The 22,152-nt window shown below is 55.1% G+C and overlaps 9 protein-coding genes across 9 annotated transcripts; 3 read left to right on the top strand and 6 right to left on the bottom strand.

Annotated features, from left to right (window-relative positions):
* Positions 1–100: 100 nt before the first annotated feature.
* Positions 101–1,608, bottom strand: LTHEOB_6962 (Epoxide hydrolase; the record flags this gene model as incomplete). The annotated part of the gene is made up of 4 exons (XM_035516275.1): positions 101–470; positions 612–801; positions 873–1,309; positions 1,385–1,608. The coding sequence occupies 4 exons, from the start codon at positions 1,606–1,608 to the stop codon at positions 101–103; spliced, it is 1,221 nt and encodes a 406-aa protein (XP_035371929.1).
* A 740-nt stretch (positions 1,609–2,348) lies between these two features.
* Positions 2,349–3,569, bottom strand: LTHEOB_6961 (Isopenicillin N synthase; the record flags this gene model as incomplete). The annotated part of the gene is made up of 2 exons (XM_035516274.1): positions 2,349–2,479; positions 2,534–3,569. The coding sequence occupies 2 exons, from the start codon at positions 3,567–3,569 to the stop codon at positions 2,349–2,351; spliced, it is 1,167 nt and encodes a 388-aa protein (XP_035371928.1).
* A 1,033-nt stretch (positions 3,570–4,602) lies between these two features.
* LTHEOB_6960 (Alkylated DNA repair protein) lies at positions 4,603–5,683 on the bottom strand (the record flags this gene model as incomplete). The annotated part of the gene is made up of 3 exons (XM_035516273.1): positions 4,603–4,746; positions 4,909–5,360; positions 5,413–5,683. 3 exons carry the CDS (start codon positions 5,681–5,683, stop codon positions 4,603–4,605), a joined length of 867 nt encoding a protein of 288 aa, XP_035371927.1.
* A 445-nt stretch (positions 5,684–6,128) lies between these two features.
* On the top strand, positions 6,129–7,279 carry LTHEOB_6959 (Cell division control protein 2; the record flags this gene model as incomplete). Its single annotated transcript, XM_035516271.1, has 4 exons — positions 6,129–6,165; positions 6,237–6,742; positions 6,797–6,960; positions 7,018–7,279. The coding sequence occupies 4 exons, from the start codon at positions 6,129–6,131 to the stop codon at positions 7,277–7,279; spliced, it is 969 nt and encodes a 322-aa protein (XP_035371926.1).
* Positions 7,280–7,634: 355 nt separating this feature from the next.
* LTHEOB_6958 (putative 2-oxoglutarate-dependent dioxygenase) lies at positions 7,635–8,755 on the bottom strand (the record flags this gene model as incomplete). Its single annotated transcript, XM_035516270.1, has 2 exons — positions 7,635–7,984; positions 8,068–8,755. 2 exons carry the CDS (start codon positions 8,753–8,755, stop codon positions 7,635–7,637), a joined length of 1,038 nt encoding a protein of 345 aa, XP_035371925.1.
* Positions 8,756–9,223: 468 nt separating this feature from the next.
* On the bottom strand, positions 9,224–10,711 carry LTHEOB_6957 (Nucleotidyl transferase; the record flags this gene model as incomplete). Its single annotated transcript, XM_035516269.1, has 4 exons — positions 9,224–9,250; positions 9,307–10,479; positions 10,537–10,593; positions 10,643–10,711. The coding sequence occupies 4 exons, from the start codon at positions 10,709–10,711 to the stop codon at positions 9,224–9,226; spliced, it is 1,326 nt and encodes a 441-aa protein (XP_035371924.1).
* Positions 10,712–11,179: 468 nt separating this feature from the next.
* Positions 11,180–13,195, bottom strand: LTHEOB_6956 (Integral membrane protein; the record flags this gene model as incomplete). The annotated part of the gene is made up of 4 exons (XM_035516268.1): positions 11,180–11,968; positions 12,037–12,575; positions 12,630–13,122; positions 13,178–13,195. 4 exons carry the CDS (start codon positions 13,193–13,195, stop codon positions 11,180–11,182), a joined length of 1,839 nt encoding a protein of 612 aa, XP_035371923.1.
* A 2,388-nt stretch (positions 13,196–15,583) lies between these two features.
* LTHEOB_6955 (Dynamin family protein) lies at positions 15,584–18,319 on the top strand (the record flags this gene model as incomplete). Its single annotated transcript, XM_035516267.1, has 1 exon — positions 15,584–18,319. The coding sequence occupies one exon, from the start codon at positions 15,584–15,586 to the stop codon at positions 18,317–18,319; it is 2,736 nt and encodes a 911-aa protein (XP_035371922.1).
* A 1,129-nt stretch (positions 18,320–19,448) lies between these two features.
* Positions 19,449–22,052, top strand: LTHEOB_6954 (ABC transporter domain-containing protein; the record flags this gene model as incomplete). The annotated part of the gene is made up of 3 exons (XM_035516266.1): positions 19,449–19,580; positions 19,730–19,850; positions 19,945–22,052. The coding sequence occupies 3 exons, from the start codon at positions 19,449–19,451 to the stop codon at positions 22,050–22,052; spliced, it is 2,361 nt and encodes a 786-aa protein (XP_035371921.1).
* Positions 22,053–22,152: the final 100 nt, after the last annotated feature.

Genomic DNA, 22,152 nt, shown 5'->3' with positions numbered 1-22,152 from the left:
TCCCAAGGCACATCACAACGAGTATTTCTTCAACCAAGGCTTCATTGCATCATGACTGATCGTTTTAATCATAACATTCCACATCTCCTCGTCCCAGCTCTCACTTCTTCCACACCTGCGCAACAAACTCCTCCACATCGCCCCACAGCGCCTCGGGGCTCTCCAAAGCGGCGAAGTGCCCGCCGCTCGAGTGTTGCCGGTGCCAGACGAGATCGCCCGTCGTCGCGGCCCAGGCGCGCGGCGTGGGGACGATCTCCTTCGGGAACCAGGAGTAGCCGAAGGGCTTGTTGCGGACGCGGTTCTCGGCGGCGGTGTGGAAGTTGATCTTCGGTCCGCGCGGGGGATTGTGGTGGCGGTAGGTGTGGATGGACGTCGGGAAGGTGTCGGTCAGCCAGTAGAGGGAGACGGACTCGAGGATGGTGGTGGTGCTGGGGGCTGCGTCGGGCCAGGTGAGGAATTTTTCGCCGATCCTGTTTGTGGGGGAGATGTGTTAGTGTGTGAGAAGAAGAAGAAGAAGAAGAAGAAGAAGAAGAAGAAGAAGAAGAAGGAAAGGACGCTTTCGCTCTCAATGCTGGGTTGTGTGGTAGGGAGGGGAGTTGGGGGGTGCTTACCAGGCTAGCAGCGCGATGGGGCTGGCGGAGAGCACGAGGCCGATGGTCGAGGGTCGCGAGGCGTGCATGCCGACGTAGCCCATGCCGCCGTTGCGGAAGGCTTCGCCGCGGGCGAGGGCCTTGCGTTCTTCGTCGTTGATGGCGGACTCGGGCACGTCGTCGGGCTTGGCGAGGACGGGGCAGAAGTTGACTTTTTTTTGCGATTTTTCGTCAGTGTTTTTGGAGATTGAAATGCTGGCACGGAATGGGGAATCAACTCACGGTGGATGGCTTTGCACGCGTCGTATGTGGTCGCCATGGACCGGGCGATATAGCTCCCTACGTCGCCGCCTTGAACCGCGTAGCCCGTCTCGCCGAAGCCAAGCGCTTCCAGCAGCTTGTGCATCAGGCGAGCAGAGTCGGGACCTGCCCACTCGTGGTCCTTGGGCGGGCGGTCCGAGAAGGCGTAGCCGGGGAGCGAGGGCACGATGATGTGGTACGGGAGCTTGTCTGGGCTGGGGTACTTCTTCTTGAGGAGCTCGAGCATGGGCAGGAATTCGAGGAAGCTTCCGGGCCAGCCGTGGAAGAAGGCGATGGGGATGGCGGAGGGGTTGGTGGAAAAGAGGGCGACGAAGTGGATGGTGTAGGTGCGGCCGTCGTCGTCCTTTACGGGGAGAGTGAAGTGGGGGAAGGAGTTGATGTGAGCTTCAGCGGCGCGCCTGGCGAAGTATATGTCAATTGAGATGCTTTTTGGACACTTGAAGAGAAGCAAAGGAAGTAGAGATCAGACTCACCAATCGTACTTCTCCCACTCAGCCTTCGTATTTGCGAGCCATTTGCGCGAGATACCAAAGTCAAGAAAATCGCGACTTTCCTGCAAGTTCTCGTAGGTCTCAGGGCCAATGGGAGAAAGGGTGATGAGTTGCTTCATCTGCTGCAGCTTCTCCTCCGGAATCGAGACATTGTACTTGGTGGGCTGCAGCTTTGCGCCCTTGGGAATGATGTCGTAGGAAGCCATTGTTGCTGTCTGCTCAAGGTTGAACGTGTGGTGAGAAACGAGGTGACCTAAGCGGGGCTTTTGAATGAAGCTCGTCGAGTACTGGTGCGGGGTTTGTGAGATGAGATCGGTGTCCTCTTAAATATTTGCAACAACACTATCTTTGACTTGTGTAGCAACAAGCTGGACCGAGTCATTCATCCCCATGCAGGTAAGATTAAAGCAAGGCGAAGGATGATGGTGCTGTTGTTGATTATTAATGATCGCGTCAATGACGTCGGACGCGTCGTGCTGCGCGCGGGGAAAGCGCGCGTGGTCACGTCGATGCCTCGGGCTAAAATGGCCCGCCTACTTCTCTCGCCAACCAAATCCACCCACGAGATGCCAAATGAGCTCATACAATCCTGCATCCGAGTCAGGGTGTATTTATAATCAAGGAGATCGTACGACCAGACAGGTCTATAGCCCCTCTCTCATGCATGATAAGGTCTGGGAGTTTGGTTGACTGAACAACCATGAAGGCATATCATGTAATTCAGAAGGGCGAGACCTCATTATCAAACATTAACTAGGCAACAACGCCTGATCCTCCAATCCGCTTCAAGAACATCGTTCCACTGCTGAAAGAATGAGAAGTGCCGGTAGAAGACTTCGGCAGTCTTGGAGAACTCCAGAAAAATAACACCGAAAAGCAAAGAGAACCACCAACTCTGGGCCAAATTCTTTCCTTTAATCTCTGTCTCATGAGCTTCATCTGGATACTAACTACGGTCTGCAGCCGCTTGGAAGCGCTGCCGCACCATTTCTTCGCACGATATCGGATCGTACTTTGCGGGGTTCTGCTCGTCCACACAGCTTGGCAGCACGCCGCAAGTCTCGTTGAGATTGAAACCTGTAATTTCATGGTTAAATCTTTGGCAAGATGCGGGAGATAGGGCTTACTTACCAAAGAAGAAGGACATTGAGTATCTGTCCGCAGAATTGTCATGCTTGATGCGGTGCACCGTACTCTTCCAGCGATCATTCGTGATCCGCATCAGAAAATCGGCAATGTTGACACCTAAAGCCCCTTCCACCGGCTTCACATTGATCCATTCTCCGTGGCTGGTCAGCACTTGGAGCCCACCTTGGTAGTCCTGCCAGAGGATTGTGAACAGCTGAAGGTCTGTATGGGTCCCAATGCTCAGCGTGTCCGGCCCGGTCCTCTGCAGCGTTTCGGCAGCTGATGAAGGTTCTGATGTTGAACGCTGGGAATCACTCCGACCCGGGGAGTCTGACTGCTGGGCAGTGCGACAATAGTTCAGTGTGATGGCTGCATCCGGGTATAGCGTCTTCTCCCCGAAATAGTCCTCCGGTAAGTCTAACGCCAGCGCGAAGATGCCGGTCAAGCGTCTTGCCAACGCCAACTCTGCTTGCCAGTACTCGATGAGGTTTTCCTTGAAGCCGGGTATGTGTGAAGTCCTCTCCCAGTACCACTCCTCACCCTTGAAGCAACGCCTGAAGTCATACGGAATGGCGTCGAGGTCTCTGACCGTAGGGTCGTAATGAGGGTCGTACTTGTGCGAGAAGTATTCACACGTCTCTGCCGGAGTTTCTTCGTCGGAAGAGTGGGCGCTTCCGGAGTCACTCCATCCGTTTAGGAACCTGGATTGCGATGCATGAACCTGCCGTTTTAGCTCTTCCGGCTGCTGAAAGAAAGATGTGCTGGACGAGAGAGCAGCTTTGATTGCCGACTCAGGAATCCCATGGTTCTTGATGTGGAAGAATCCCGTATCTTCGGCCACCGAAGCAATTTCCCGCGCTAGCTTCTTCTTCGAATCAAGATCATCTCCAAAGATTGCAGAGACGTCTATGACTGGGATTTCTCCGGGCCGAGCGTCACGGGCTTCGGTTGACTTGATCTCGCGGTAAACAGGGCCGTATGAGGTAATGAGTTTCAACCGCTGCGGCTTGCTTTTGGGTTGCACGGCAGAGTGTGACATCTTGCTCCGCAGTATGTTGTGAAGAGGGACGTTGGGGCAATGAGGGGCGTGGACTAGGTTAGTGCGCCAAGTCTCGTGATCGTTGAGCTGTCGTAGATGTGTAGATAAAATGTGAAGGAGGACCAAATCAACCTGTCTACCGAAGAAAATCAACGTCTACGGCCCGGGTAATATGCTGACCGTCGGCATAGAACTAAGTCCCGGGGCCAGAGTGTTGCACAACGCAGGTTGTATGCCCAGCCCCGCCGATAATCTTTCGGCTCTCCAAGAACCAATGGAAGGGCTCGCTCTGCTCACCCGACCTGCAGCATTTCCAGCTGCAATAAGCCGTGGTAATCACCTCTGGCGGTGTGTGCGCCTCGATTCCCATAGGCAAAGTCGGTGTGAAAATAATTCAAACTGGAAGCATGCGCCGAACGTGGACTGCCGCAGAATGCGCCAGTCAGCCTCCAAAGTGAGACCTACTCTACAGTATCGGTTATTAATTGCTCTTGCTAGCTGGATACGAGACACGATGCATTTCCCGGTGGTTTGGGTCTCGGCTACTCCAGAGCGGCGTGGGCCGGATGCAGCTGGAACCACATGAGGGGAGTATGAACAATAATGACGCGTGGTACGGACGTCTCGGATCAAGTGTCCGTGATACTTTAGTGATCAGTCTTGATGAAAAGTAATACGTATGTAGAGGGGTACTGCATCCGATGGCTAGCGCGAAGAATAGCAGGGCCCTGGAACATAGCGTAAGTATGCCCCAGATCTTTTTTTAACAAAAATAAAAATAAAAGAACATACGTGGGCAGTTGAAGCTCTCGTCCGGACCTGAATGTATTTATTGATTCCATATTTACATCCGGATAGCTTCAACTACCCATGGCATGAGTAAAAAATAGATCCACGCTAGCCGTCGGCGGCAATACCCCCTGTAGTGGCGCGATTCGTATTTCAGGGCAGTTGTTGTTCAGCTATCGGGAGGGATCGCAATAGGAAATAGTGGGATCCTTCAGGAGAAATTACTGTCGGACAGTATCCGAATTTACTCCCACATCTGCCGAACATTTAGATTCACCCTCTTCGTACGCATCCAGCCTTTCCATTGCTGATAAGCTTCGTCAGCATCTAGATTCTGCGAAGAAGCTGGCCAGTCCTGGAGCCATTCAGGGCAGGTTTCCGGAATGATCTGCGGAACTCCATGCCACGCGAATCGAGATTCCCCAGACATGTAGACTGCATCGCCAGATCGAAGTCTTACAGCAAGAACCTCTGAGGGAGTCGATTCTTCTGCGGGGCTTCCATTCCTTCCAATAACGAAAATGCCATCGCAGCCTATACTGATACTCACAAGTCCGCGATCGCATTCCTCGCTAACGTCACGATGCATGCTAAGGGTGTCCCCTGGAGAATAGAAGTTGACAATAGCAGCCTGCGCCGTCATGTCGGGAAAGACACCTTTCAATAGACCACCGACATCTGAAGGGAATGGGGGCGGCATTGTTGAAGGGTACTCTTTCCGCGTCCAGTCGTACTGCCCCCCTAGAGTTACCCATCGAAGTTTCCTGTTTAGGAACTGGGTGATCGAAAGAGGCTTATGGACTTGAGGGTCCTTTGGCTGAAAATGCGGCTCTGATGAAGGGGAATACCCAAAGAACGACGAAGACTCTGGCGGATAAGGAACATGGTAGTGCAAGTGCACGTTTGTCTGGTGAGCTGGATTTGAGAGGTCTCTGTGGATAAGACGGGAAAGGAGCAACCTTTGAGTGGAGTCAGGTAACAGGGAGGGTATGATATGCAGACCTAGCAAGATTAGGCAAATGCGACGACAACGCATCAAAGGTGTTTGGCCTACCTGGCATGTGGCGATGCTCGTAAACAGGCACGGGAGTATCAGGGAGTGCGAGGGAGTCGCTGCTTTCAGCGGCGGCAAAATCTTGGAACGCTGAGCGCAGATCTGTGGGGTCTATGAAGCGCACGACGTGCAGCCGATCGACGGCGTTGCTATCTCTCGGATCGAGCAGCTGGGGGTCGTCGTTGAGAGCGTTGCCGCGCAGCTTTTGGTACTTTTTGTAAACATGGCGGATGTGCTCCGGCGGGCGCTCATGGGCGTCGAGTGACATCATTGGGCGAAGGGGAGCGGCAGCCAGGATCTGGGCCCGGCGTTGGTGTGCCCCTGGGCGATGCGCTGGTCGGAGGTGAAGGAGGCTTGCGGCGTGTGACTGCGCGACAGGCGCGTACCTACGGGGCGACGCCAAGCTTTTGCTTACTTTTAGCGTGGACCAGCCGACAGAGGTAAACAGTCGGATAACCGTCTCTTAAGCCCGCTCTGCTGCTGCTCCGCACACCACACAGCGTTGTCAATCTCTTCCTACTAACCCAACAGCAGGAGCGCCTCCCAGCAGCGACCCGTTCTCGCGGCCATTGCCTGGACCAACCCCGCACCTCCGTCCTCGCCCGCTGCGTCCGCCCACCCCGCCAGCCCCTCCGCTCATTATCCTCTCGCCCGCTCGCACAGCGAAACTCCTCGAAAACAAAGCACGGGACCAGCTCTCCCCCACCACAATCACAATGGAGAACTACCAGAAGATGGAGAAGATTGGCGAGGGTAAGCTTCACCTTTTCTCCCCTGTGTTGCCTCCGAGACTGGACAGCTTGACTGACATTCTTCACCCGCAGGCACGTACGGTGTCGTGTACAAGGCCCGCGACCTTACCACCAAGGACCAGCGCATCGTCGCTCTGAAAAAGATCCGTCTTGAGGCCGAAGACGAGGGCGTCCCGAGTACCGCCATCCGCGAGATTTCTCTGCTCAAGGAGATGAACGACCCGAACATTGTCCGCCTTCTGAACATTGTCCACGCCGACGGCCACAAGCTCTACCTCGTTTTCGAGTACCTCGACCTCGACCTCAAGAAATACATGGAGGCTCTCCCCGTGAGCCAGGGCGGACGTGGCAAGCAGCTGCCCGACTCGAACATGACGCACCCTGGCATGGGTCCCGACATTATCAAGAAGTTCATGTACCAATTGGTCGGCGGCATCCGCTACTGCCACGCCCACCGTGTTCTCCACCGTGACCTCAAGCCGCAGAACCTATTGATCAACCAGGAAGGCAACCTGAAATTGGCGGATTTCGGTCTTGCTAGGGCATTTGGTGTGCCCTTGCGGACCTACACTCACGAGGTGAGCACACAGCAAGGGGTGGCCTAGATGAGACTCGCTAACACATTTTTGCAGGTCGTTACACTGTGGTACCGTGCTCCGGAGATTCTCCTCGGTGGTCGCCAGTACTCCACCGGCGTGGACATGTGGTCGGTTGGCTGCATCTTCGCAGAGATGTGCACGCGGAAGCCCCTCTTCCCCGGTGACTCTGAGATTGATGAGATCTTCAAGATCTTCCGGTACGTCTAGCGTGCCGGCCTATGCTTTCCTTGTTGCGGCTACTGACCAACATGTAGGATTCTCGGCACCCCCACCGAAGCCGAGTGGCCTGGCGTCACGTCCTTCCCTGACTTCAAGGCTTCGTTCCCCAAGTGGAACCGAACCGATATCGCAACCATCGTCCCCGGTCTCGATGACAACGGGCTTGACCTCCTCGACGCACTTCTCGTCTACGACCCCGCTGGACGTATCTCGGCGAAGCAGGCTTGCCTGCACCCATACTTCACCGAGAGCAACGGCTCGTCGTACCTTCCCGCCGCGAAGAACGGCTATCACTAGAAAATTTCGACTCGCCAAGAAGTTGCGAGGATACACTCAGAGCCGGGTATACGCCATTTTGAGGCTCTCACATTCCGGCATCCTGTACCCCATTTTCTTTGTTTTTCATCGTTCCGATATTCCCCTTCAAGCATGGTGGTTGGATGGGAGCATGATACATTCCAGTAAATTACGTAGGGGGAAAATTCAAACAAGGCGTTATATTTGGAGATCGGTTTGCACCCTTCGGACAGGCTTTTAGGGTGGGCTCATGCGGGGACTTGTTACGTCTGGATAGAAATGCGAACGGGAGGGAATGTGTCATGCCTTCTACCTTATGCGTCACGCTGATGTTTCTCCTGTTGCTAACCTATGTCTAGTAGAAGTTCCCTTTCACTTTTGCCAGCAAATGCTCTCCATATACCACTTCGTCATATTTCTCTTTCCCGCCCGTCTCCGCAATACATTTCGCTAATGGCTTTATCCGGGCGTTGAAGTCAGGTTCGAAGAAAAATGGCACGCTCACGCGATAGTTGGCGCCGCGATGTATTACTCGATGATTTGTCGATTTCCACAAGCCGTTGGTCCAGCGCTCGATCATGTCCCCGATATTCACCACGAAGGCGCCAGGAATCGGATCAGCGGATATCCACGACCCATCTTTCCTTTGGACCTGCAGCGCATTAGGCGTGCTGTCTGCCAGGAGAAGCGTCACGCAGCCGTAATCTAGCATCCAGTCAGCTTCCACCGCCTCCCGCTCCACATATCCTGTGAAATAAAAAGCGAGAGAGAGAGAGACCACCACCTACCAGTATGCTCCCCACAACTAAACCCCTCCTCCCTCCCCTCTCCCTCCGGCAACCCGGGATACCCAATCAACCGCATCACCCAAAAACTCTTCCTCGTCGCCCGCACAAACACATCCGCCTCCTCCTCGCCCTCGAACCCCAACGCCTCCCCCATCGCCCTCACCACCGCCGTCCCCACGCCCTCAACCAGCCCGACATACCTCTCGTACTCCTCCCTCAACCCCGGCGGATGCCGCGGCCACAAGTTCGGCCCCTGCAGCAACTCGTACGGCGGCCCGCTACTCCCGCTTCCCCCCTCCCCCTCCCACTCCGCATAGAAATCCACCGCCTCATGCCAGTCCCGCTGCCCCTTGGTCACGTTCTCGCCGATCCGCTGGTACCCGCGCGCGCCGTCGCCGCCGACGACTGCCTGTTGCTGGGAGACGGTCTCGACGACGCCGGCATCGCGCCGGCGTATGGCGTTCTTCTCGTCGTCGGAGGCCTCGAGGAAGAAGCGCCGGGCGAGGGTGAGGATGGATTGGAGGGTGCTGTCCGGGATGCCGTGGCCGGTGAGGTAGAAGAAGCCGGTGTCGTGGCAGGCGCGGGCGAGGGCGTGGGCGGTTGCGGTGCGGGCGGCTTTGTTGGTGTTGGGGAGGAGGTAGGGGGAGATGTCGATGATTGGGAGGGCTGCTGATGTATTTGTGGTCATTGTGGTGACGGGATGGAGGATTGGAAGGTGGAGATTGAAGATTGGTGGTGTAGGAAGGGGGAGGGAAGCGTGCGGGAGCGGATTGTGGCGGGGTAGACGGCTGGTAGTGTTGGTGGGGTACCGTAAAGGATGGAAAGTCCGGAGCGGGAAGGGCCTGGAATTGATCGGCAGCGTTGTGAAGATCCCTTGAGGCTTATCGCGAATCGTCATGTTTTTTTAATCCCCGTACAACCTGTCAAACACACCACTGCTATTTGGATCACAGCTGCAAATAACTGACTCTACAAGCGCAATTTGACCAAGGCAAAGGTCCAATTGCACCATGTGAGTCCCCGAAATATTAATTTGAGCTTTATAATAGCCCCATGACCGTAGCCATGTTCTTGCTCGTCTGCTATGATATCGTAATAGTGCACTGTTTTTTTCTTCTTTGACATGTCCGGCCGTGATGTTATGCCCTTTAGCTCTCTACATGATAACCTCGTTGGCGACATCCTAGAGGAAATAGTCAGTATTGTTGCGAGCAAATGGCGATGCAGTTGGTCCCATACCTTCTTGAGCTCCTTGTTCGGCAGGCAGACGCAGTTCTGCACCCGAACCTCATCTCCAACGGCGCACTCCTTACTGAGAATGGTAATGCTCTGGACCTTGACACCGTTCTTGACGATGCTCGTGTTGTGTGTGGTGTGGGGCAGAGGAGTACCCTCAACGCGAGCCCATGCACCAATCTTGCTGCTCCAGCCAACAATAGTGTAGAGCACACATGCGTCATGCTTGATGGAAGCATCCTCCAGGACAATCGACTCCTTGATACGGACACCAGCTCCAATGTGCGCGCGGGCACCAATGGAGACATTGGGACCAAGCTTAGCAGTGGGGTCGACGTGAGCGGTGGGGTGGATGTAGACGGGAGGAATGATGTTGGCTGAGGGCTGCGAGAGCTCTTCCGAGCCGGACTGCCATGCCTTCTGGAGGTAGAGAGCGTTGGCGGGGACGGCGGAGCCAGCAGTCTTGATCTGGCGCCAGAAGTCCTTGGTCTCCAGCACGAAGAAAGACCTGGTGTCGGCCAGATCCGACAGAATGTCCTGCTCCAGTCTGATGACCTGAGTCTCACCCTCGTCTTCATCTTCGGCCTGTATGAATGAGGAGTCGAGGTTCTCGGAGGAGGGGTAGGAGAGGAGGCGGGGGCGTTCGGTGCGGCGCTTGATGGCGGAGCGAATCGAGGGGAAGATGGCTTCGGTGGAGAAGAGGTAGACACCGCAGTTGATCAGGTTGGAGATGTGCGACTCGGGCTTCTCGACGTAGTGCAGAACACGCTTGGTGTGGGCATCCGAGACGATGCAACCGAAGTTGGTGGCGGCCTCGTTGCTAACCCTGGTGCCCAAGATAACGGCCTCGGCGTCCTTCTCCTCGGAAAGCTTGAGCATCTCGTTCAGCGGGAAGGAGCAGCAGACGTCGGCATTGATGACGAAGAAGCGCTCCGGGTGGCCCTTGAGGATGGCATCGCGGAAGTGGTACAGGCCGCCGGCGGTGCCCAGGGCCTGGTATTCCCGCAGGTACTGGAGCTTGATGTGGGGGAAATTGTTGGCGGCTTCCTTGATGAAGTCGCGGAAAACCGACTCGTCGTAGTAGCCGACGATGAAGACCTCCTTGATCTCGGGGACCTTTGTGATGGCGCGGAAGCAGTGCTCTATAATGGGGTGTCCGGCGACGTCGAAAAGCGGCTGCGCTAGTCAGCTTTACAGGCGGTCTGGCAGGCGTGGCCGGCGTTTTGGGAATACCTTAGGAACGTCAAGCGATAGCGGCCGGAAGCGCGTTCCTCTGGAGGGACCGCCGACCTGCTAGCTGTCAGCAACAATTGCTTCGGGGCGGAGCGAAAAAGCACACCAGAATGACGGCCTTGGTTGAGGGCGGCTGGCCGGGCGCCTTGCCGCGGAAAGGGACCTGGAGACTCATGGCGAAAGTGCGGGGCAGGGATGGGGCTTGTCTCTCAAATCTCGGCGCAGTGGGTATCGGGCGTGCAGCAAACTGGCCGTGGCGCAATTGAGGACAGCTTTATGGTGGAGGGTTGGGGCAGCGTGGCATCGGCAAGGAGTGGTACGCGCAGCCCAGGAACGATTCACCGCCCAGCCGCTCCCGACCCACCGACCCCTCGACGCCCCCAGTCTGACGCCGCAGCGCATCACGGGGCCGTGCTCGCACCTCGTGCCTGCGCTGAATGCTCTAAATATGACCGCAGCCCTGCAAACCCGGCGAATGACGTGTGAGCTGCCGCTCAGCAGCTGCTTGCTGATCCTCAGCCACTTATCGATATGACCGACAGCTGATAGCTCCACCACAACGCAAGTGCGGAGACGGCCACGAGTGGGGCCTGTATGTAGGTCACTGCTTCGGGAACAACACTAGTACATCTCGCATGTCTATCTAGTTCGCCCTCTTGACCTTTCCGCTCCTCCTCACAACAACAACCCGTGGTATTCTACCGAAGACTTTCCGTACCCAACGATACAGGGTACTTTCCCGCCCTTCATCTTTGTCCCCAGTATTCCGTTTTTCCACCCTTCCATCTTCTGCCATTCCATCTTCCATCCTTCCATCTTCCGAACTTTCATCTTCCGAGCTTTCATCTTCTGGGCCCCATGTTCTTCTCCTCTCCGGGACCGTCAGAGGAAATCTCTCGATCCTTGGCCCTTCCATATCCCGTAGTTCCTTCTTCAAGTTCGGATTTTGCAGAGCTCTTCCAACCTCTCCCTCTAATGTCCTTCGATGTCGGAATCCTCTCGTTTCTTGGCTGTTGCCCTCGATCTTTGAAATACCCACCACCATCTCCAGTTGCTTGATCGCATCTTCGGAAATCCGCGTCCGCAACCGTTCCTTGTCGATCTGGTTGACAGGCCTGACATCAGAAAACATTGTGTTGAGCTCACTAGTTTCATTGTTAGAACGCTCATGGTATAGATACCCGCGTTCTCGGTACTCCATGGCGCTAATGGGTGGTTCCGGAGGATCGAGGCCTGTAACCCTCTTGAACACCTCACAGTCGAGGAGTTGAACATCTACACATGTAGTTCTGGAGCTGTCCCATGTTTGAGGGCCGGAATTATCGAGATGAATGACTTGTCCGATGCACCCGCTCACAGCAACACTCATGAATTCATCATATTCCACCGGGCCCCCACCTCGGAGCCTCAGAACAAGATGGATGCAGGAGTTCTAGTCATATCTTAGAATCAAACTCACAAAGCGTCTTCATCTTTCGTAGATGAGAGGATTTGACTCACGATTTGTATGTTATAGTCGGACAGGGTCCTCCCGTTTTCAAGCTGTTTGCCGGAGAATATCAACCGCTGTTGGTCAACGGGGATCTCTGTCATATCATGCAAGAGGTATTTTACTTCGTCGATAGTGCTGGTTGGTCGAACCTGGACGATATAAGAATTCGTATAGGTCCTGACAACAATGGGCCAAGGGCCGGGCAATGCATCGACCGGCGGATAAGTAGGTGTGACTTCGATCTGCAGTCCCCCAAATATCTCCTCTTTGGTCACTTGAATTTCGACGGAATAGCCAGAGCCCATGGGCATGGCGACGAATTGTCGAACGCTGCCATCTTGATGTGCGATCCCGTAGACAGCCTCTTGCTCTGGTGTGACAACATAGTCCTGGAGTGGTATCTTTCGAGCTCCTAATATCAGACGGCGAATATGAGTGACCTCTGTCTCTTCTCTTGGCTCCCCTGAAATCGCATTGACCCCTCCCAAATAGATTTTGATGGCATAGGGCGAGTCAGACGAAAATTGTATCCAGAAGGCTTCCCTCTCTACAAAAGGTAAGCATAAGGCCTCGTATACAATTGATTCTTGTCACGACTTACGGTACATTGGTATGAAGTACCCGTTGTGAGATCTGAAATGTTCTGGGTACTTTTTCGTGTCATGAATCGGAAATGCACCCAGGTCAGGAGGTTGGTCCGTGATCGTGCCGTTTTCGTGAACTCTTACAGTTCTCCGGAAGCTGATTTGCAAATTGTCAATTGAGCGAAACTTGTCCCAATCGAACGTGTTCTTTTGGTAACCCAGAAAGGTGATGGCATTGGTTTTCTTGCATAGTGAATAGGCAAGAGGTTGCGAGAGCGCTTTAGCGACTGGAACAGTCTTGTGAGCTTCATGTTCAACAAGTTCCATCAAGATCTCATAAAGATGACCTCGTACGATCGTATAGTCGTCGTCCTTTGGTTCGAACTTTACCATCGCCGAGTGGTCTTTGTTGATAGGATGCACGTCCCGGGAGCATGACATGATTGCCGATTCGCGCTCGACCATGATCACTTCAGGGCCACATCTACTCCATTTGCCGTCGTTTGATTGCTAAAGATGGTTCATTAGGAGAGAACATTGAGAAAATATTGCATGGCAGACTTACCTCCACGGTCTTCGTCATTTTCGTCTCATAGAACGATATGATGTCTAAGCTCTGGGTTTCCTGCAGCTCCTTGAATTGACGGTCGATCTCTCCCAGTTCCTTTGATTCAACAGAGAGATCATGGACTAAGTTTTTTGTCGGGTAGCCATAGACCAACGTAGCTAACTGATCGACTGTCATGCCACGATTCGGCACACCGAAACACATGCATGCTTTTGTGTTTTTCAGTAAAGTAGGGGTTCTCGAATTCATTGCTTGAATGAAGACTTCTTTGAGAATAATGCCTCCAAGGCTGTGAGCGAGGAAAACTATCGGCTTTGCAGAGGCCGACTCGAAGCCAAAGGCGCGGAGTTTATTCTTGAACGCCGTGGCCAAATCTTGGATGTTTTGGAAAGAAGCTGTGTCCAGTTGAGTGTCATAGCCGTATGTAATCACTCTAGTTCGATGCAAATCCTTCGGGAGCTCGTCTCTCAACCACATGAAGGATTTTCCGTGTCTGTCTTGACGTCGTTGCCATGACCCAAATGGATGGCTTGCGAGGCCACTGATTGCAACACAACTATGACCTGTAAGCGAAGTGAACCATCCCTGAGGGCTATTATACAGACTTGAGGAGGAGTTTGTCGTCATGTACGTCATTGAGTACTGTAAAGCCCAGGAAGTCACGATCGATCGTGACGGAATATTCGGTTCCTCTATATGTAGGTGAAAAGAGCAGCTTGCCCTGCAAGAGTCTTTGGGAAGGATCTATAGTGACAGTTGCCTGCTTCGTGGGGTTTTCTGTGGCCACACTCAGGCTCCGCGCGAGGGAAAGCACTTGGATGCGAATGTAGTCCTCTTCATTGTCCTTGTTTTTATCCAAATATTCTCTCAAGATATCTTCAACGCCGGCTTCATCTACTCGCGGTGGCAACCCACTCACACGGTAAGTCAGCCGCTTTGTTTCCTGGGACATCCCGTATCTGTGAAACCTCGCTTGGAGGTATACGAAGTGGTGGTAAAGAATCTGCTGTGAACCCGTGAAGGGGCAGATTATCGATCCTCGTCAATACCTGCAAAGCCCGGTCTGGTACCAAACCCAGACTGCTAGGAAATCAGATGAACTGGTTGCGTAGGTAGCCGTGCTTCGAACGGTGACTCAACATGAAGAGACTGTAGGAAATATTCTGCGCTGAGGAGTCTGCTAGCAAAGAACTTTGCAGACTGAATAGTGCTGGTAGTTGGATGGATTCGATGGCATGAAGAGAGACGTCCTGTCAGTTCAGCAGGCTGAAGTCAGCAAATACGATCGACCTCCACCAGGCTGAACATGTCACGTGCAGATAAGGCTCATACTTGGCTGATCTTACTGAAAGAATATCAGTAGTCGTATCTCATCCTTCTAGCATAGCACTTACCTATGCGACAAGAAACCCACATACGAACAGACAGATAAGAGGGTGCGAGTTGTTGTGGTTATCACGTCCTTCGCACTACTAATTCGTGGTTGAGGCGTTGTAATCGTGACTTGGGCAGCACGCGCAGTCGGCCTGGAGCGCTGAGCCTCTCCGCAAAAAGGCACGGAAAGCTGTGGCTGACCCCGCCGAACCCACAAGTGCGCCATTAAGCTTGACGGCGGCGCGTCGTCGCGATCGGCAAACGCGTCTTAAGATCCCTGCGCCTGACGAGACGCGTCTTGCCTAGCGTCGGCTCATGCGCGGATACAGACTGCGTTGCTACACTACGCACCCCCGTAGCCCTGTGCAATGCTTCTCTCTGATGCTCCTGCATAATTCCCCGCCAACTGGCTCTTGGGTTTAGGAAAATCCAATACTAGACCAGTGTAGTGAATCCTGCACGCTCACAGCTTTCACACGGTTCGCAGCCCAGCGCAAGCGCGCCGCAGCGAGAGCCAGCGCGGCTGTGCGCAGTCTGTTTTGTGTGTTTTCACGGACGTCCGTCTTCCCATCGCCAGACCCGTTCGCCCAACACAACACGCGCGCGCCATCACTCCGCTCTTCAGACCCTGCATATAAACCCAGCTCTTGATTTCCGACATTCCTCTCCTCGCTTCGTCACCACCATCGCTTCACGCGTCCTCATGCGCGGCGCTTGACAGGCAGCTCTTGATATCGACTTCCCTGGTCCTGGCATCGCCCTTCGACTGCCCAATAGTGAATGCGCTCGAGTTGAACAACCACCACCGTCAACTGACAAGGCACCTCACTTCGGCTTCGCAAAAGATTTAATTTGCTCACCCAAAATGTAAGCAATTGCAGCGTCGCAAGCTCAGCGACAAATCACAACCTCTCTTCCACCATTCTTCCTCACCTCGACCACCTTTTCCCCCATCTTACTGATTTTGACTGACCCTCTCAGCTTCGCCACCCATTCCGTCACTTCCTCAAGACTTTGTCCGCTTCAACAATGGTCGGAACGCGGAGTTCACGCCAGCCATCAGTAACTAATCTTGTCCATCTACCTTCCAGCGGTCAGTCTGCAAGGGACAGGGACGAATCCGTGATCGAGACCATGTCGCGCACCGTCAAGATGGAGGCAGCTTCCCAAGCTTTATCGCAAGCCGACCACCAGAGCCGCTCCAGTAAGTCTGAGATCTTGACGATAAATACTTCGCTAACAGACAAAGCCACTGCACTCCCCGACAACATTGCCATCGAAAACCTTGGACGTGGCGTGAAAGAACTCGTTCAGGCGATAAACAAGATCGAACAGCTCGGCATCACCAAGGTCGCCGGTGACACGCCCAAAATAGTCGTTATTGGCGACCAAAGCACAGGAAAGAGCTCCGTCATTAACGCCATCTCCGGAATTCAGGTCCCTCGCAGTAGCGGAACTTGCACCCGCTGCCCCATGCAAATCACCTTGACGGAAAACAAGGAGACGAACGCCCGTTGGCGTTGTGACGTGTCGCTCCGGCGAGAGTTCTTCTACGATACCCGGGCCTCTTACTTGCCCTCTGGCAAGCCGCCACCTTTCTTCCCATGGGGGGAGCTCGACCAACCAGAGACCTTACTATTCAAGACTGTGTCCGATAAGAAACAACTTCAACATGTTATTTACAAAGCCCAACTAGCAACTTTGAACCCGGGATCCGACCCGCTGACATTTGTCCCGTTTCAGCCATCCACAGACATTGGCGGCGGTCAGTACGAGGTCGAGTTCTCTCCCAACTTGGTGTGTTTGGAGATATCTGCGCCTGGACTTCCTAACCTCTCATTCTATGACTTGCCCGGCGTCATCAGTCAGACGGAGAACATGGAGGACCTCTCCCTCATCAAGCTCGTTAAACAGTTGGTCAAGCGCTACGTCTCGAAAGACAACGCTCTCGTTCTCCTAGCCTGCTCTATGGAAAATGACATACAGAATTCCAGTTCCGCTGGGCTTCTACGGAAATACGGCGCTATCGACAGGTGTCTTGGAATCCTCACGAAGCCAGATCGTCTACCCCGTGGAGACCCGGTCGATCGTTGGGAGGATATCCTGCGAGGCGAGTCATTCCAGCTCGGTCATGGATACCATGTGGTCATCAACCCATCTCAAGCGGAACTCGATAAAGGCATGGACCACGCAGCTGCACGTGCTAAGGAGACAGAATGGTTCTCGAAGATGAAGCCGTGGGCTGATCGTTTCCTTCAATTCAGCGACCGCTTTGGGACCGAGAAGCTCCAAGATAAGCTGTCGCAGATGTTAGCCATTCAGATCTTGAAGAGTTTGCCAAGCATACATGAGCGTGTCCAGGAGCAACTCTCCAAGATAGATGCGGAACTTGCGCATCTCCCGGAGCCGCCAACGACAGACGCTCTCCGGATCGTCTCGGACACGATCAACAAGTTCACCGACAAAATCTCGAAACAAATGGAAGGTGATTATCCTGAAAACGAGTTCCGCTTAGTGTGGAAATCCCTCCGCAATGAGTTCCGAGATGGAATAACTGCGCAGCGACCCACTATGCTCGTCAAGACACCTCGTGATGTTCAGCATGCCAAGGCCAGATCGAACTCCGTCATGATGCAGAACCAGAGCCAAAGTACGAGTCAAGCATCCTCATCCTTTTCAAGGCCGAGAGACGTCATTTCCATCGATGACTCTGATAACGAGCGGGCCCCCAGTGTCCAACCTACACCAACCAAGAAGAGGAAACTGCCTTCCGACAGCACTCCTTCGCGTCGTGGAGGACCCGGCAACCAATACACCAAAAGGTTTGATCTGGAGGAAATCCAGCAGACCTTGAATGAGAAGTCTTCCTCGGACATTCCGGGGGAAATTGACCCGAAGGCCCTAAATTACCTTCGACTGAAGACCTTGGAAAGCTGGAAGCACCCCACAAAGGAGTTCTTAGAGGGTCTGCACTTAGCGCTCCGCAATACTCTCTACCAGGCTTTGGACGACACGCTGGCGAAATGGAGGACGACGGAGTTGTCGAGGGAGACGTCTCGGTTGTCGGAAAACTTCCTTGACGCTGCATTCATTGAGCAGCGGGACCGCGCTGCCCCTAGAGCTTTGAGGCTCGAGCTGTACAAGCCAATCACGGAAAACGCGACCGCACTTGAGTACAACGAGAAGCAGGAGTTGGAAATTTTCCAGAACGCAAGGATCCAGGCGCGCACCACTATGTACTTTGATGCGCTGGACGCCACCACCGGCAAGACGACTTCGAAGACAGAGCGCCAACGCAAGGCGAATGACTTGAACTTCCGCTTTTCAGTGCTTGGTCCGGACCCCTTCTCCAGGGAGGTCGAGGCAATGTCGAAGATACGCGGATACTACAACATTGCTTCCATGCGCTACGTTGATACCGTAGTCATGGGCATTCAGGCCGAACTCTTCGAAAAGTTGAAGGAAGGATTGAAAGATGAGCTGGTCAACGTTCTTGGAATTTTCGGCGAGAACAACCAGGACACCTGCGCGCGTTTGCTTGCAGAAGACCCCGCTCGCGAGATGCGCCGACGTGGGCTGAAGGCGGACAGGGAAAAGCTGGTTGCAGCGCTTGACTGTCTACAAGAGTTGGACCAGAAGTACCAGGGTGGCACTCCGACCACTGTGTCCTCCGCTAACGGTACGACCGGCTCCGGATCTGCCGTCGCTGGTCCATCGCGCACCATTGTCCACGATGAGGATGATGACGATATGACTGAAGCCTGAGCAACGACTCGAACAAACGCCCATAGCACCGACGCAAAGCTTAGCGGTTGCTTGTTCTACAATCCACCAAGAACCACGGTACTGTTCAGCTTTCGATACTGTGGGCATTTCTTCGCCATTCATTTCCACACCGGAGGTGACCTGACTTTCCAGGCAGAAAGCTGCGCATAACGAATGCGAAGTCGCAGCTATTTCATTGTTCTAAGGCTCCTGGAGCATCGGCGGTGAAGAGCTCATCGCCCCATACACAGGACAATGCTCTGCCTATGCTAAGTATGACCGAAGCTCTCCGAAGCACTCTATCTTCGAAGTGCTTCTTTTTCTTTTCTCTTTCCATTTCAAAATCGGTGTACAGGTTTCCTTTGTTGCTTCTCAAAGACGGGCTTGGCGACGGTACATCATGCGGAGAACAACGGCTTCTTAAGGCGTTGAAGCAGCTTATGTATTCCAAGACCTGCAGCCCGACTGATGGCGGCTGCTACTTAAGACGACCTCGCCTTCGAGTGCGAAGATTTCGAGATGAGCCTAAGTTTAGAATCAGGTTCCAGTTTCAGAGGTGGACTAACTGGCAAGTGGTTTCTCCTGTAGAGAGAGCATGCAGTAAATGAAAACCACCTGATAAACGACCGCCCTGTTGCATCGTGCCTTGAACTACGTACCCGGCGCCAACCCATCGACCGTTCCCTTGGCGTGACTCACCCACCCCGCTCTTCTGCGCCACCTCCCCTTCCTTTCCCGCGTTTGTCGCAATTGCCTCGGCGGCATTCCACATACGGACACCGCGAGTTCGTCGGCGATATCACCGTCACCGCACCTATTGAACTTGCCCCTAACCTTAAGGCACTATTGCGTTATCCTCAGGCTACGACGAACCTCATTCGCAGTGCTGCAGTCACATCAATGAGTCCAATACAAACTAACTGCTAGAAAATTGGTTTTGTGGTACAGCGATCCAAGCGCTGGGTGCGCGGTGCTTTCCGCAATCAACTCGTTTTATAGCTCACATTTCTCGCGCCGGCTGCTCTGAGCTATATCAATCCCGCCTTGCCCCCACCTTTGAGGCCTAAGGCTCTACAATCCCTGAGAAGTCGAACAACGAGAGACAACGACGAAACGAACAGATTGGACGATGGTAAGGAAGGCAAAGGAGAAGGTGGCCAGCAAGCAGGGCGCTGTGGCTGTTGGCGAGGGGCAACTATACGTCACGTCGCAACAGAGCAGATACGCGCTTGACGCTGTTGACGCACCTAATTCAAAAGAGGTGAGTCTTTCTTTTATTACTCAAACATAACCACAAGAGATCTCCGGGTATTATGAGCTTTTGGTCCAATGCTAGCAAGCAGAGTCTAGATTCTGAAAAGATCACCTCATAATATTATTACCGCTGACTAACAATGACCTTTTCAATAGGTTTTGGTAAAGGATCTCAGCATCTCAATTGGAAAGAAAGAAGTCCTCCGCAATGCAGAAATACACCTTGAGGAAGGACGACATTACGTCCTTGCTGGGCGCAACGGCACTGGAAAATCAAGTCAGTTCCACTTACTATTCCCCCAAATATTCCCATCTTAACTCAACCATCATTTACCCTCTCTCAAAGTTGCTTCACTGACAAGACACATCAGCTATCCTTCGAGCCATGGCTACGGGTCAAATGACCAGCATCGCATTAAACCAACGCATCCTCCTCCTCGGCCAGACCGAGCTCCAGCAGCACCAAGGCATCACCGACCACGGCGACATCGACGCCGACCCCGACCTACCCGAAGAATTCGCCAACCTCTCCCTGACCGAACGGCCGCAAGGAGAGCAGGAAACGGTCCTCGAGCACGTCCTCTACGGCAACACGCACCTCATCACCCTCCAAAACACCGTCGCCCTGCTCACCTCAGCCCTCAACGACGCCGCCGACCCCCTCGCCCCCGCCCGCGCCTACCGCCTCCTCGACTACCGCCGCCTCTGGCACGAGCACGCCGCCGCCCGACACCACGCCATCCGGCGCTCCGGCGCGCGCGGCAAGAACGCGCGCGCAAAGCAAATCGAGCTCGAAGCCGCCGTCAAAGAGGCCCGCGCCACGCTGCTCCAGCCACCCACCGACGACGATCTCATCACTGAGTCGCAGCGCGCCGCGGACATGTTGGCGGACGCGCAGGCGGAGCTAGCCGTACAAGACGCAGGCGCGCTGGAGGCCGAGGCGCGCGGCGTGCTGCTCGGATTGGGCTTTTCTGCGGATAGTGTGGGCAAGCCCGTATCGCGGCTGTCGGGCGGGTGGCGCACGCGGGCGACGCTGGCGCGCGCGCTGTGCCGGCCCTGCGACGTGCTGCTGCTCGACGAGCCGACCAACTACCTCGACCTGCCGGCCATCGTGTGGCTGCAGCGGCACGTGGCCGAGGCGCTGGCGGACACGACGGTCGTCGTCGTCACGCACGACCGCGCGTTCGCGGACGCGGTGGCGGAGGAGCTGCTCGTGCTGCGGGAGGGGCAGTTGGAGCGGTTCCGCGGCAACGTGTCGACGTACGAGCGCGAGCGGCGGAAGCACGCGCGGTGGATGCGGCGGATGCGGGACGCGCAGGAGCGGAGGAACGAGAGGCTGGAGAAGAGCTTGGAGGAGAGCAAGGTCAAGGCGCGCAGGGCGGGCGACGACAAGAAGCTGAAGCAGGTGGCCGGCCGCCAGAGGAAGATGGAGGAGCGCACGGGGCTGCAGGTCTCGGCCAAGGGCACGCGGTTCAAGTTGAACAGGGACCTCGCCGGCTACTACACGACCAACCGCGCCGAGATCGAGGTGCCCCGGTTCGACGACCTGCCGCGCATCGTCGTGCCGGCGTCGCCGCCGGACCTCAAGTTCCCCGGCGCCCTGGTCAGCGTCGAGAAGGTGTCGTTCCGGTACCCGGGGACGAAAGAGGACGTCTTGAAGGAGGTCGACCTGACCATCCACCCCGGCGAGCGCATCGGGCTGGCGGGCCTGAACGGCTCGGGCAAGACGACGCTGCTCGAGCTGATGACCGGCGGCGGCGGCCATGAGCAGACGGCGGCGGCAGCGCCCCTCGTCCCCACCAAGGGCACCATCACCCGCCACCCCCGCGCCCGCATCGGCCGCTTCTCCCAGGAGGCCGTCGAGCTCCTCGACGCCATGCCGGGCGCCTCGTCCACCAGCGCCCTCGCCCACCTCCTCGCCTTCTTCAACGACCCCTCCTCCTCCTCTTCCGCCTCCGCCCCAGCCGTAATTTCAGACGCCAAGCCCATCACCGAGCAAGAGGCGCGGGGCCTCCTCGCCGGCCTCGGCCTGCAGGGCGCGGTGGTGTCGGACGTGCCCGTCGCGGCGCTGTCGGGCGGCCAGAAGGTGCGGCTGGCGCTGGCCCGCCTGCTGTGGCCCGCGCCGCCGCACCTGCTCGTGCTCGACGAGGTCACGACGCACGTCGACGCCGACACCATCCTCGCGCTGGTCGGCGCGCTGCGCGCGTTCGAGGGCGCGATCGTCGTGGTGAGTCACGATCGGTTCTTCGTGAGGGGCGTCGTCGAGGGGGTGAGGGTGGACAGGGAGTTTAGGGATGATGCTATGGAGGAGGAGGAGGGGGAAGACGAGAGTGAGAGTGAGAGCAGCGAGGATGGGGCGGTGGGGAAGGTGGGGAGGGTGTACAGGTTGGCGAAGGGCCGGTTGAGGAGGTTGGAAGGCGGGATGGAGGAGTATGAGAGGATTGCTGAGAAGGCGGTTTCCAAGTTGGGAGTGGTTTGACGAGAAAGAATCAGATGTGGCCGGATGATGCTTGAGACGTAAGAAGCAAGAAAGAAAAAATGAAGGCTGATGCTTGCTTGAGAATTCCTAGACTTGGTGA

Source organism: Lasiodiplodia theobromae, assembly GCF_012971845.1.
Source record: "Lasiodiplodia theobromae strain AM2As chromosome Unknown scaffold_20, whole genome shotgun sequence".
NCBI classification, from domain to species: Eukaryota; Fungi; Ascomycota; class Dothideomycetes; order Botryosphaeriales; family Botryosphaeriaceae; genus Lasiodiplodia; species Lasiodiplodia theobromae.
This window is presented reverse-complemented; position numbering and strand designations above follow the sequence as displayed.